Source organism: Chiloscyllium plagiosum, chromosome 22 (assembly GCF_004010195.1).
Source record: "Chiloscyllium plagiosum isolate BGI_BamShark_2017 chromosome 22, ASM401019v2, whole genome shotgun sequence".
Lineage (NCBI taxonomy): Eukaryota > Metazoa > Chordata > Chondrichthyes > Orectolobiformes > Hemiscylliidae > Chiloscyllium > Chiloscyllium plagiosum.
The window spans coordinates 21,879,022-21,893,378 of NC_057731.1; the positions used below are offsets into that span (position 1 = coordinate 21,879,022).

Here is a 14,357-nt window from a genome sequence, read left to right on the forward strand (position 1 = left end):
CTTGTGCTTCACAGCCACTGTTTGCTTATTGTCAGTACGAACAATGCCTATGAATTCATTGTTGCTTGCTCTTTTGGAACGAGGAAAGAGATAAAAGTGGTTCAGATTTTAAGTTTAGAAACCATAAGGAAGTGGACTATCCAGCTGAACTGACTGGGCGAGCTTTAATACACATATTAAAACCATCTTACAGTGTGGCGGTGTAGAAATAATCTCACTGTTTTTGAGGTATGAGTGTCACGTTGTATATTGGGGACAACTAGTTTTCATTAAATAATGCATTGTACTGAAATTCTTTTACAGTGAGAGTTTTATTTGTACTTTATACTTTGTGATAAAAATATCACCTGTATGAATCATACAGTAAACACGCCAGGTGTTGGCTAAGATGACATTTGTGCCAATTTGTAAAGTTAAAGTGAAAATGGAAACTTTCTGTAAATTCAATAAGAAGTGCTGCTTAGAATTTTAAAAGGTAACTTAAAGTAATTCTTTTCTATTTTGTATGGCTTCAGTCATTGGGATTGGTTGAAAGTGAGTAAACAGGACTTTCAAACAAAAGTTTCAGATATTATATAATAAAAAATAAACTCCAGCCTAAGTTACTTATGGCTCTTCTCAGTGTGCCTGTCAACAAAGCCTGTGTTCAATATAATCTTTATAATTCATGTATACTTTTAAGTAAAATGTACCCAATTTAATGATCCAATGTTTGTTTTTCTTGATGCACAAAGATTGTAAAAATCTGCTTTGGCTCCTATGAATGTATATGGATTTTTTTCATGAATAAAGTATAATTTTGGAACAAACAAAACCAGCTAATGACAAAGATGCTTTAATTACAAGAGGAAATAATAAAAAAAGTTGCAGAATGTACACACATGATTGATAAGATATTTGTACTGTTATTTTCACCTGGATTCAAGAAGCCAAAATCTACCTCATTCTCTCCAAATTTATATAGGTTGTCCACTGTATAGCACGATTAAATGTCATCTCTAGAATACGATTTCATCTTTATTTCCTGGTTGGTGAGCTGACAACTGACATCTTACCTTGATTAAATTTACTTAAGTATCATTGCATTAACATTAATAGAATAAAAATCAAGAGTTTTCCTGAAGGTGTAGAATCCAACTCTAGGCAGTATCAGTGAATAGCAGGCATTCTTGAGGTATTGAGAAAAATATTATTTGTTCCAGTAGTCATGAATGAAAGAGGACAGCTGATAGTTTTGGTATAATTTGCAATTTTGATTTGTTTCCTTTTATTCCTTGTAGCCCTCCACGTTCGTTGACTCCTCAGCAGCCTCGCTGCAATTCAGAAATAGATACGCATAGCAATGGAGAGAAAAACAGCTCACAGGTATGAGAAATTGAGTAAAGTATTTGATCAATCACATGTCACATGCACCCGCAATAGAATTGTTAATGTTTTCATTGAAGGTTATTTTGATAAGGTTTTAATCAATTTGAGAACTTGCAGGTAGCTAACACTGTTGACAAATAGGTGAAGAAGTACAGCTGGCATCACCTGTAAGGCTTATAACATTCATAACTACGTAATTATGTTCTTTATACTTGGCCTGTTTATTCTTTAAAAGATTATAAAGAACATTCTGCCTGCCTTGTGTTACTTCCAGGGAGAAAATTCCAGACTGCACATGATGTCTTTTAAGCTAATCTTTTAATCCTTTAAAATTCTTTTGTCACTTATTTGCACAATAATAACTTAGCATTAGTATTATAAACTTAGAAAATTAATCCTCCATTCACAGTGGAAATCTGTATGATAAAATGAGTCAATTGTAGCTATAAGGAAAGTAAATTGACAGTCCTAATAAAACACAATTTGCAAAAATCACAAACATTTTGAAGATGAAGAGATGGCAAAGTGTATGATAATAGGAGCGGATAATTATAGTGTGACAATTTTGCTTGGGCCATTTTTGTTTTAAATCTTAGCATTGGAATTTATAATGAAAAGCAAAGTGCACACATTTGCAAGGTTTTTGCAAGGTGTTACAAATATGTACTAGCTATTCAGTTGTGTTTTTAACTGTAGCCATTGCAAAAGAAAGGGTCAAAGTTAAAGAGACATTGTCATCATTAAAACTGTTAAGAATGAGCTTAGAAAAAAGTGATCTAATGACACTAATCGGGTAAAAGTATACACTGTCAGCACTTGCCCATGTGCTATATTGATTCTGCACAAGTTTTGCATAACCCTTATTTTTCTTTTCTCAACAGATTTTTAAAAAGCGAAATTAGGTGCATTAAATAAATTAGACAAAAATTCAGGAGGACAGTTAAGTCAACATGAAATAATCTATTATCAAGAGATAGATGAAAGGAAATATTTGTACAGAAATATGCGCCTGGATGCGTAAAAAGTTAGAACGTATAGGACTGTTGGGAGAAGATGGGATGTGGCATTTGCACATTCTCCTGTGTCTGCGTGGGTTTCCTCTGGGTGCTCAGGTTTCCTCCCACAAGCACAATGTTGTGCAGGTCAGGTGAATTAGCCATGCTAAATTTCCCATTGTGTTAGGTGCATTAATCAGGGGTAAATATAAGGTAGGGGAATGGGTAGGTCACTCTTCAGAGAGTCAGTGTGGACTTGGACCAAATGGCCTATTTCATACTGTAGGGAATCTATTCTAAAAGATGGACTGAATGGCTTCTTTATAAACCATTCTAATTATTAAGTTTTGCGTATTCTATTGAAATTATAGGTTTCAAAATATGAGTAGTGTATCAAATTACTTTGGGCTGTGAGTTAAGACAGGAGAAGGATGGCATTTGTGAGTACTGGATGGTAAATGTACTTCCAGTGCAAAGGATGAGGATTCAGAGAGTCAGCAGTTCATAGAGGTAGGCCTTTAATTTTTAAAGGGACAGAAGCCTAGTACCAAAGTGATTTGCTCGATGGTCATTGTAATTGCATTGGAGCCTTAAATTGTCCTGGAGGGTTTGTCGTAGTCATTAAATTAAACCCATTATGAGGAGGTTAAAATAAATGGGTTAGTAAATGACTCTTTTATGTTTCATTCTGGGATACCCTGATAGCCATTTTTCATGCATGAAATAATATGACTTGTTAGCACGATTTGTTTGACTTCAGCAAACATTACTGTTTGATACAGGCCTCAGTTGTCTTAAGGTTGTTCTCCTCCAAGCTTTCGAGCAGAAAACCAGCTGTCTCATGGATCAAGATTAGTCGATAATAAAACTGATAACAAATGAGGCGGTTTGGTTTTGAGCTTTATATAAATTTGGCCTGTTTAACATTGAAATTCCTTTATGCACTGTGATTTAAAAAATTCTTCATGGATGGATCATCATTTATTTGAATTATAAATGTATTGATTACAGTACTGTGCTGAGATCACTAATTTCTGGAGGTTGTTTAAGCCAATGAATGTTTACTAAACTGCTGCCAGGTAGTCTCAGTATATTAGTTAGCTGTACTTAACTATTGAGATGGAATTGATTATCAAAATCTGAAGTTTTGCTGAAGTACTTCATATGGGAAGTAGTCAACATAGGGGAATCCAGGTGATTGTAGCTGCTTATAAGCTCTTTGGGTTAATTAGAAGATAACTGTAGCCTCCGTAGAATTTTGACTCCATGTTTGAAGACCTCAGCATCAAGTAATTGTCTTTTGTTTTCAAAAGTTATTCATTTGCTTCTATAATCAAGTAACCTGAAGGTAATGAATTTATCCAAGTCTGAAGATTGTTATTTTTTCAGCCGATTCTATTTTCATTATCTCTTTTTACTCAGTCTGAAGAAGATTATCTTGAAAGAAAGAGAGAAGTAGAAAACATAATGAAGAAAAATGCTGATTGGATCTGGGATTGGTCAAGCAGGCCTGAAAATATCCCCCCAAAGTATGTATGCTGTTGCTTATAATCCATTATTCATCTTTTTCTGTATGTCATGCAATTGCTTTTAATAACATGATCTACAGATATGGAATGAGCAAAGTTAGGACAGTCCTGGGGAGTTAACAATCCTATCTGAAAAAGATGTCCAGAATTTTAAAGCATTCTAGTGAGGCCAATAATTTCTGTTAAGCAAGATGATGCTGATGGGACATAAATTTAAGATATGGCCATAAATATCATTGACACACATTTGATTTTTAAAAAAAGCTCTTTACACAGATAGTGGCTCTGCCAAAAGCTACAGAACACACAACATAAATTATTTTGAAGTAGAGTTTGTGAATTGCCTCAAACAGTGGGTCGGCACAGGCAAGAAAGTGAGATTACAGCAGCAAGTTCCATAAGAAAAAAATCCAGTATCTTGATGGTCCAAAAGCCTTGTTTTGTTAAAATGTACATCATTTAGGTTACTGTCATATTTTTAACACTTTACCACTAATAAAAATATGTGTTCTGAAATAGGGAATTCCAGTTTAAACACCCAAAGCGTTCTGCCACGCTGAGTATGAGGAATACTGGAGTCATGAAAAAAGGTGGCATTTTCTCAGCTGAATTTCTGAAAGTCTTCCTACCTTCCCTGCTCATCTCCCACATGTTAGCTATTGGTTTGGGGTAAGTATTCATTCAGTCTGATCATTGCTTGTAGAACTACATCAGGATCTATTCACAGGAGTGATCCAAATATTTTTTACTATCAAATTCAACGTTTAATTTGGTACTCAGAAATTAAATTGTAATTGCAAAAACAGATTTGTCAGTGAAGTACCCTGCTGTGATCAGCCTCTTGACTTCTTTTGGTCTGTTGGCAATGGCTTGTACAACCCATCTATGTCCCTTAGTAGATCTATGGTAACCCATTCTTCAGAGTTATCATCATATTTACAGTGGATATCAAAAAACCAGTAACAAATTTCTACCGTTTCATCTCTTTGTTACTAAACTGTAAAACAAAAATAAATTGGTCCTGTCAGGAAGTAATTTTCTAATATCCATCTTTTATTTTAATTTTCATTTATAATAACGTGTTCAAATCTAAGCGGAAAAAACGTTAACTATTTGTCAATTTCTCAAAACGTGCTCCATATTCTATATTAGCTACAAAGTTTTTGATTGCAATCATTTCTGATCATATCTAGTGCTGTAATTACCCAGAATGCATCTAATTCTGCTATCAATTTATTGTTCTTTTTAGAATCTACATAGGCAGACGCTTAAGTACCCCATCCAGTGCTGTTTAAGGATATCCAAGTGAAGGTGCATGCTTGTGATATGTGGCAGATCCTGTGAAGACATCTTCAAAAGCAGCCATTGGCAATGGCCTGTTTGCCTTTCCTGTAGCTCCTCCCCAAGTGATAATTACAATGTCAAAGACTGTTCTTTATTGATTAGCCCCATCCCCTCACTGCCTAGTTAGACTGTATCTATTCGAAATAATTTTCATGTAACACAAATATCATTGACATTGGGATTTAATTTTCATGGCAACCATTTCACGAGTTGTGAAATATTTTATATGGAAGTGAAACTGAATAAATGAGAAATTTTGAGTGATAAGAATAGCAGTTCAACATATCGCTGAGACAGTTGGATGTGTGACAATTTTTAGGTTAATCTTCCCTCTGGGATGGATGTGTAGGCATTCAACCTACTCTCTATCCTTCTTCAGTGTTCCATCATAGGGAAGAATTCCTTCTTTAAAACATTGTAACTGATAATGAAAAGGAGCTATTGTGTGAGATCCATTGTTATTTCTAGTGATGAAGAAAATGTAGAAAGGACAGATTTACAGTATTTAGTTAAAGCTGTGAATGAACTGAAATACATGCAATTAAAGCGTGATGTAGCTGACACTTATAATTGAACATTGGGGTGTTTGAAAAGTTGAGATTTGGCATTACATTTTAAATCATTAAATGGGACTAGATCAACAATTGAGAGTTTTGTTTGAAGTTTTTAAATCTTTTAAAAGCCAATTTATTAAGTATACTTTGTGTATAGTTGATTCAATTTCAGTGCACAATTTTTCATTGATTACACTTGTGTTTGTCTCGGTAATAAATTACAGTAAAAATATCCCAAGATATGACTACATCCATAAATGTACTGGATCATATGTGAAATTTTAAAAGGTAGCTTAATACTTAATGTACTAATTAGTATGATTATAGGCTTGTTTAGACTATATGTAAAAATAACAAACCTACAGTGAAACATCTTGATCATTACATTGGAGGTAACCCACCTGCCTGTTGGATAACTGGAGGTCCCAGAATTTCACTCCGATTCTGGTGCAGTAATTCTTTAGGTAAAGGAATGAAAATATATACAATGTAAATAATAAATGAAGCATTTGCAGGCTGTGTTGGCAGTGTTTCACTGAAGCATTGTCACATTAAAAAGTCTAGTAATTATAGTCCAAACCTTTTACAACAGGCATTTATGTGCAAATGTGATTTACCCTCTCTACCAGATGCTTAGGCTGGCATGATAGCATTAATAAAATCACTTCAATTCCAGTTAGTTAGCCTTGAGTGGCTGCAAAGCAGATTTTGTATTTTACAGTTTTAAAGACTCCCACAAGGAGCATCATTAAAATTTCAGTGCTGCTTTTTAGGGTAGGTCAGCTTCTTAATCTTTACTATTTTGCTAGATTAAGGCCAAAGTCATCAATGTGGTACATGGAATAAATGAATAAGAATGAAAGAGAAATTTGGAAGCATGTGTGGTATCTTTGGTGATGCTCTTTTAAATTGTACAAACAACTGAAGTTTAAGGGCAATAAAATCTGTGAGAGTAAGACTTCTGTTACATTCAGTGCACCTTAATGAAATGTGAACTAATCATTGTTGGTTCTGTTTGAAGTAGAGTATCCAAGATGTTATTACAAAAAGCTGTGAAACTGTTGTTAATGAAAATGGATAGCATTGTTCTTTGGCTAATGTAAGCAACTTTGATTTAAACAACTCTGATTTAAACATGCACATTTGATGTGGTGGGATCTGTAATTGGAAAAATACATAATTGGAATGTGATTAATGGTGCTTTCACTGTTCTTTGATTTGAACTATTGAGGTGACGAGCTAATGTGTCAAATTTTGCACCATGTTATGTTGTATGTTTAATGCTTGTAATCCACATGGACATGGTCTAATAATTTGCTTTAAATGCTTGCAACATAAAAATAAAAGCATTGTATGATTATATTTCACTTAGAGTTTTTGTTAATATTGAATTAATTTTTAAACAAATTAGACAATTCTGTTTGTCATTAGAAATGCCAGAGTTGGTGTACAAAGCTTATTGAGATCCAATCATTGAAAAACTAAAGGCACTATTACAGGGCTTAGACCACCACACTGACAGTTTTTCATTCTATAAAGACCATCCTTCCCAGGTTGGTTATTTTTCTGAAATGAGTAATGAAATTATCAAAGACTTTCAAGAGGCAGAATTGGATAACATATACGCAAGTTAGGCAATGGCCCAGATTTTAAGGTTGAAGTAAGAGTGGGTGAACAGCACTTTAAAGTGGATAACAACCATTGTGTTTTCTGGGTTAAATATGGAAATCAGTAAGTTGCTGCCCAAATGGGACCTGTTCTTAGAAGTTGCACTACTCCAGTATATTCACACCCTTGAAATGTATGGAGCAATGCAAAAACTTTGTACTTCAGTTAATTTACTTAACCTAAAGTTAGGATTTGTTTCCCACCAGTATAACCAGGTTTTTAACAGAATATTAGGTGTGGAGTCTCAATTTCTTTACATTTTAATTGCTATGGGAACTGTATTTTTAAAATAAAACACCATTTTCCCAGTGAGCAACTGACAATATTTGGCAAGAATAGTGGGAAAATACAGTGGGGGGAGAAAAAAGTCTCAGATTTGAAGAAACATATTACAATAATTATATTACAAAATAGCAGAGGCGGCAAGGTAGGAAGTAGTCAGACTCCCGGGCTAGTATGCTCCCTTTTGCGTGATTGACTTCACTTTTTTTCCTCCTTTTTAACTTTTGTATCAAATTAATCTTTTCTTCCTTCTGCGGCTGTGAATGTGGAGAGAGATTGTGGGGGAGCTTTGACAGCAGATCCAGTTCGTTCTTCGTGGCCATGGTGGTCGCAACTTGAGCGACTGCTGCAGTGTCGATGAATTAGGGTGTGTTTTCCTCTGATGTTTATGGCAGCGTCTGCAACGGAGGCACAGTGAATGACCTCTCGGGAGTTAATTTGCATGGTTGATTGGTCCTCGGAAGTTGAGATTGGGTTACTGTTCTCGTGAGTCGGAACAGTGTCCTGGCTGTGGTAATGGCAGTGATGAAGCGACTTTGGTAAAGACAGCGTTCTGAATCCGATCAACGGCTGTGGGGGGCTGCTTCAGTGTGCTTTCCCCTCAGATAAAAATATTGCTAATAGGCAGTGAGTACCACATTTCTATGCAGTTGTCTTATTAGTTAAGCTTGCCTTACTTCTATGTAGTTTACAATTCTTCTGTACATGGTTGAGACAGTAGATGGAGCTAATTCGAGTCTTGAAAATCAAAGCTGTCAAAAGCAGCTCACCACTAACTTCTCTGGGCCTTTATCTTGACCCGTTCATCAATATCGCTTGACACGCTCCATGTATCACGACCAATTTTAACCCTTCGTCCACATCAGCAAATTACTAGTCTCACCATATCATTCCATACATGCACCACTCTGTGAAAACGTTGCCCCTTAAAAGGGATCTACGTCTTTCCCCTCTCACCTTAAACCTAAGCCCTCTAGTTTTGGAATTGCCCTATCCCAGGGAAAAGTCCTTGCCAATTTACCATATCCATGCACCTCATGATTTTATCAACTTCTCTAAGGTCACCCCTCAGCCTCCAAGGCTCCAGAGAAAATAGCCCCAGCCTAATCAGCCTCTCTCCATAGTTCAAGTCCTCCAACCCTGGCAACATCCATATGAATCTTTGAACCCTTTCAACTTTCACCACATGTTTCCTCTAGGAGGGAGGCCAGAATTGATAGAGTGCAGAAATGATGTAAAAGAATGGGAAACCTAGTTACGAGATAAGATTGAAGATGTTGGGACCATTCTCCTTGGAAACAAGAAGAGTGGGAGATGACCTGATTGAAGTTTTAAAAATTATGGTCAGCCTCGATCGAGTAGATAGGGAGAAGCTTTTCTTGTCTGTTACAGAAAGAAATATGAGGGCATAGATTTTAAAGTGCTGTGCAAGGATAAAAGAGGCAAAAGCTTTTTCAGTCAGCGAGCTGTTAGGGTATGGAACGCAATGCCTGGAAATATAGTGGAATTCAAGAGATTAGTGGATGACTATTTGGGTAGAAATGGTGTGCAGGGATATGGGGAAAAGGCAGGAAATTGGCATTAGATAATACAACTGGTGCAGGCAAGATGGCCACCTGGGCCATAACAGTTCTGACTCCATGATCTGCACAGGATGCATCTCATAGCTCTTAGCTGGCTTTCTTGGTGTTCATTCACTTTGTGCTTGTTTGGATGCGCTCAGCACTTCTGGTTTGCCATACCTTTCGATAAAGACAAAGGTAGGCAATTTGTCATGTTTATCAGCACTCAACAGTCAAAGGGATAGGCATGTTGCTATATGGCTACATGCTACATCAATGTCACATCTGTAGAATGTGGCAGCAGCTTATGCAAGAAACACACCATGTTCTTAAAGCAAATGACCAAGAGAACAGTCCTTAATGGAGTGAAGGGGAACAATGGTTAATCGTGGGTTGCCACAACACTCATTCAAGAGGATTGTCCAATCCAGATTGGCTGATGCTTGATAGTTAGAATGCTTGATGAAATAGAGAGCTGGTGAATTTAACAATTGGCCAAACAAGGGTGCATGCACAAGTTAGGTGTGGACTGAACCTGACAGTGATTGACTTGTTTTGTGCCCTAAAAACATGCAACACATGGCAATATCTACTTCATAGAGTTACTGTGTGACCAGAGTTCAGAGATCCATGATTTTTGCCATCTAGGATTTAAGGCATGGTCAGTTCTGCAGGTTAAATCGAACCTGCCTGCAGATTACAATTCAGTCAGTCAGAAAGTTGTGGAGATATTGGTTCAGGAGGTATTCCTCACAACTCAATTAGGAGGGTGTGCCACACTCAGTCTCCTGAATTTAGGCAATAAATTCATGCTGTACAGTGGAAACCAGGATGCTCCAGTCTGGGGATGGGATGCATTATGCTGAATGCAGAGAGTAACTAACAACAAAAAGGTGTGATATGGTATGGTATGGGATGCTCAGGCAGAGTTGTGCTTGCAAGTCAATGGGTAAAAAGTAGACCGTAATGGTGGAGTGACAATGGAGTGAACCAAAAGCTGAAGAGAATATTTGGGATATTGATCAGTAACTAAAAATGTTGGATGTGAAACCTGATGGAATTGACAAGGCCAGCATGACTAAAGGTTACATACAGATTGTGGGGGCTTTGGCTGTTAAGTGGAGCCCGAAATTCACTCAGAATAGTGTGACTTGGTTAACCAAACCTCAATTATACAATAAGGAATGATGATAGCTGCAAGACATTCTCAGTGGATGGAATAAGTTTCCTTTTTTTTTGTTCTGCAGAGTGTCATGTACATTTGTACAATATAACCGAGTTCAGTTTTTGATATTACCTGTCCTTGAATGAGTGCGCATTCCTTTGTTCAGCAAATGGCTAAAATGAATCTTTAGCTCCAAAGAACAATGCACTCAATCACATTCTCAAACACACAAAGTGGCCAAAAGCATGAAACTTGAGTGGATGCAAGACACTACTTCATGGCAGTCACATTACCATTGGCCTCAGTGATCTCCTCCCTAAAGTGCTAAGCCCTGCTGCAGTCTTGACTAAAAGGATTGAAGAATAGCTGAAATCTGCCTCATCACTATAACCTCAATGGGATGTACAGAGATGCTGCTTAAATCTGACATGGTAGCCACATAACCAGGTCCTACAGCTAAAATAACAGTTAGTTAGACATGTGATGATTGAAAGTTTATATATATTTCCAGATGTGAATGTTTGTTTACAATAATCTGTCACTTGTGCCAACAGTACATTTATTTTTCCTTGCCCGGCATGTCTACGTTCTGCAACCAGTGTGGAGGCAGTGTGCTCTGTGGTAAACCCTGCTGTCCTGGAAGATTTTGGAGGCAACCCTAGGACAGGAGGGCACGATGTAGGTTCACCCAACAAGCAGAGCTGAAAATGTGCTGCTGGAAACACATTTCCAGCCCTTCTTCAGGCTCATGCCCGAAACCTCGATTCTCCTGCTCCTTGGATGCTGCCTGACCTGCTCCGCTTTTCCAGCAACATATTTTCAGCTCTGATCTCCAGCATCTGCAGAACTCACTTTCACCCTACAAGCATACAAACAAGGCCGCTTAGCCCTGTGAGTCTGTTCCATCATTCATTAAGATCAAGGGTGGTCTGATTCTAACCTCAACATTCCTAAGTTTACTCAATTATCTTTCATCCCCTTGGTAATCAAGAATTTATCCACTTCTGCCTTAAAAATATTTAAGGATTCTGCATCCACTGCCCTTTAAGGAAAGGAATTCCAATGACTCTCAACCCTTCTGAGAGAATTCTTTGTTGTAAACAGGTGACACCTTACTTTTAAATTATGACTACCTAGTTCTAGATTCTCACACAAGAGGAAACATCCTTTCCACATCCACCCACTCAGTCCCCTCAGGATCTTGCATGTTTCAATTAAGTCTTCTCTAAATATTCTAAGCTCCAGCAGATACAGGCCTAGCCTTCCCAGCCTTTCCTCATAAGGCATAGGTATTAGTCGAGTAAACCTTCTCTGAATTGCTTCCAATGCATTTATATCCTTTTGTAAGTATTGTCCACAATTGCAATCTTACCAATAACCTGTCTACCTGAAGCATAATCTTCCTATTCTTGCGTTCAATAAAATGGCAATAAAATCTAACAGTTTAATGGCTTTCCTGAATATCTGCTGTTCCTATTTATTAACCTTTGGTGATTCATTCACTCAGACACCCTGATCTTTCTGCGATTCAGAACCCTGCAACCACTCAACCTAGAGATAACATGCTTCTTTTTCATTCTTTCAGCCAAAATGGACAATTTCACACACTCCCACATTGTAATCCTTTTGCCAGATCTTTGCCGATTCACTTATCTACATCCCTTTAAAAGCTCCTCATGTTCTTTTCACAACTCACTTTTCTACTTGTGTTATCAGCAAATTAAGCTAACACACCTTCAGTCCTCCTCTGCAAATACTCTTCCTGTTTATTCATTCATGGGATGTGGCCATCACTGGCCATTTATCGTCCATCAGTCAGTTAAGAGTCAACCACATTGCTGTGGGTCTGTAGTCACATGTGGGTCAGACCAGTTAAGGATGGCAAATTTCCTTCCCTAAAGGACATTAGTGAACCAGATGGACTTTTCCAACAATTGACCATGGTTTCATAGTCATTGGCAGATACTTAATTCCAGGATCTTTATTGAATTCAAATTTCACTAAATCAAATTTCTCTGCTGTAACTTCCACAGGGTTGGGGATCACAGGGACAGTGACGTAGGAAATGTCCTGGCCTCTCTGAAGAGACTTTTGAGGAGCCTGTGTTTGGTTCCAGATCTGACTGGGTGGATGCTGCCACCAAACCTGTCTCCTGGAGAGGATGCACCATCTGAGATGATGAGTCTCCTTGACCTCCTCAGCCTTGCTGCTGATGCTGAGCACCAGTAGCTAAAGTGATGGTCTGCAGATCCGTGTGCATTTATGGCATCTTCTGACTGACCCAGAATGAAAAATAAAATATTGTAGATGCTGGAAGTCTGAAATAAAATCAGAAAGTGCTGGAGAAGATCCACAGGTCTGGCAACATCTGTAAAGTGAGAAACAGAGTTAGCGTTTTGGGTCCAAAGACTCTTCTTGGTTTGAATTCTCACCCAGCTGCAGAGAGTTGCCGGTGATGTACTCACCAGAATGTTCCTGTGGCTAGTTAGGTAGATAACCTATCGGGTATAAGTCACTGAGCTACCAGAGAATACAGCATAAAGTCTTGCTGGTGCATCCTACAGAGGTGGTAGAGGAGCTGATGGGGTGAGAGGCTGGCTTCTTCCAGGCCATGACTGGATGGATGCTGTATGGGTGGCTGCATCAGAAAAGAGAGGCTATCAATCAGATTTCCGATAGGTCTAGAAGCTAGAAGAGTGCGTTACGGCTACATTTTCAGTGGTAGTAATAGGAGGGCAGTGCAGCATAGCACAATGAGGTTTACTGGGTGACATGATGAGTCTCAATCTAAAACAATGGTTAGCAGTGAAGAATAAATGTGTTATATTTACCTTCTTGGGTGATCTTTAAATACAGCAATTTAAGTGATGGAGACCATAACCATTAACAGTAAAGCCACTGAAGATTTTAAAACATTTGATAAGTTACTGAAGTGATATAAACCAATGTTTGCTAATGTCACTTTAAGCAGTGACTTTTTAGCCTCTCTTGCCCAGTAGAAAGAGAGTGGCAGTTTCCTTTGATTGTGGATAATTTTAGGAATACTGAAGACTTGGATAGGCCTGCACCAAAACAACATGAGACCATGATTGCTGGATCGTTTAACATTGAGTGGAGATGGCCTTCTAACTTTGGAAAACCAGGATTTGACAATTTTAAGGGGAGGTGTTGAAGTAACAGTTGTTATCAAAACTATAGTCGGTTACACTGGCTCAACTGCACGCATTATGATAGACATGTTAAATTTACTTAGAAGTTAAGTTCTAGTTATACAACTCATGCATCTGACTGTGACAAGTAGCAAATCTAAGGCAAGATCAGATAGGACAGCACAAATGAACAGCTCATCTTTCCATCTTCTCTTTCCTTTGCCTTCTCAAAGTTTTTCTTGAGCTTCCCAAGATTGTTAGACTAAAGTCAGCACAGATTCCTTCTTGATAGCCAATCCACTACTAACTGCAGTGAAACCATTCCTTTATAGCATCAGGCCTGGTTTGAACATTGAGAAGACCTCACTATCATATAAAGATTCTCTTTAATAATTTCCAATGACATGTCAAGTTCTTCATTTAAACCATGCAGTAAAAGCCCAGCCTTTTGCTTGTTCCATGTTTTCAGCGTCCAGTGGGGTCCTTACAACATCTTATGGGCTACTTCCTTTGTCAACTGCCCATATTCCTATTTGTTGCCATACTTCTTTGTTCTTGATGTTAAAAAAAGGTCTTGGTATTAACTTTAACTTCTAACATAACTAAAAGAAAAGATAAGGAGGTTAACAATCAGGAGAAGAGCCAACAGTAGCACTTCAGATGAAAAGTTTGAAGGTCATATTCCTCAAGAGTCAGTGCTGTAGAGAAATTGAAACATCAATCTTAAGAACTCAAATCGAA

General features: G+C 37.7%; 1 protein-coding gene across 1 annotated transcript in view; it reads left to right on the forward strand.

Annotated features, from left to right (window-relative positions):
• The window catches only part of bnip3 (BCL2 interacting protein 3), an 8,909-nt gene extending 1,752 nt beyond the window's left edge, over positions 1-7,157 (forward strand). Inside the window, exons 2-5 of the mRNA XM_043713151.1 lie at positions 1,219-1,365; positions 3,786-3,892; positions 4,412-4,561; positions 5,142-7,157. Of these exons, the coding sequence (XP_043569086.1) occupies positions 1,219-1,365; positions 3,786-3,892; positions 4,412-4,561; positions 5,142-5,187 (450 nt within the window). The 3' untranslated portion in view covers positions 5,188-7,157. The remainder of the gene's footprint in view (positions 1-1,218; positions 1,366-3,785; positions 3,893-4,411; positions 4,562-5,141) is intronic.
• Positions 7,158-14,357: the final 7,200 nt, after the last annotated feature.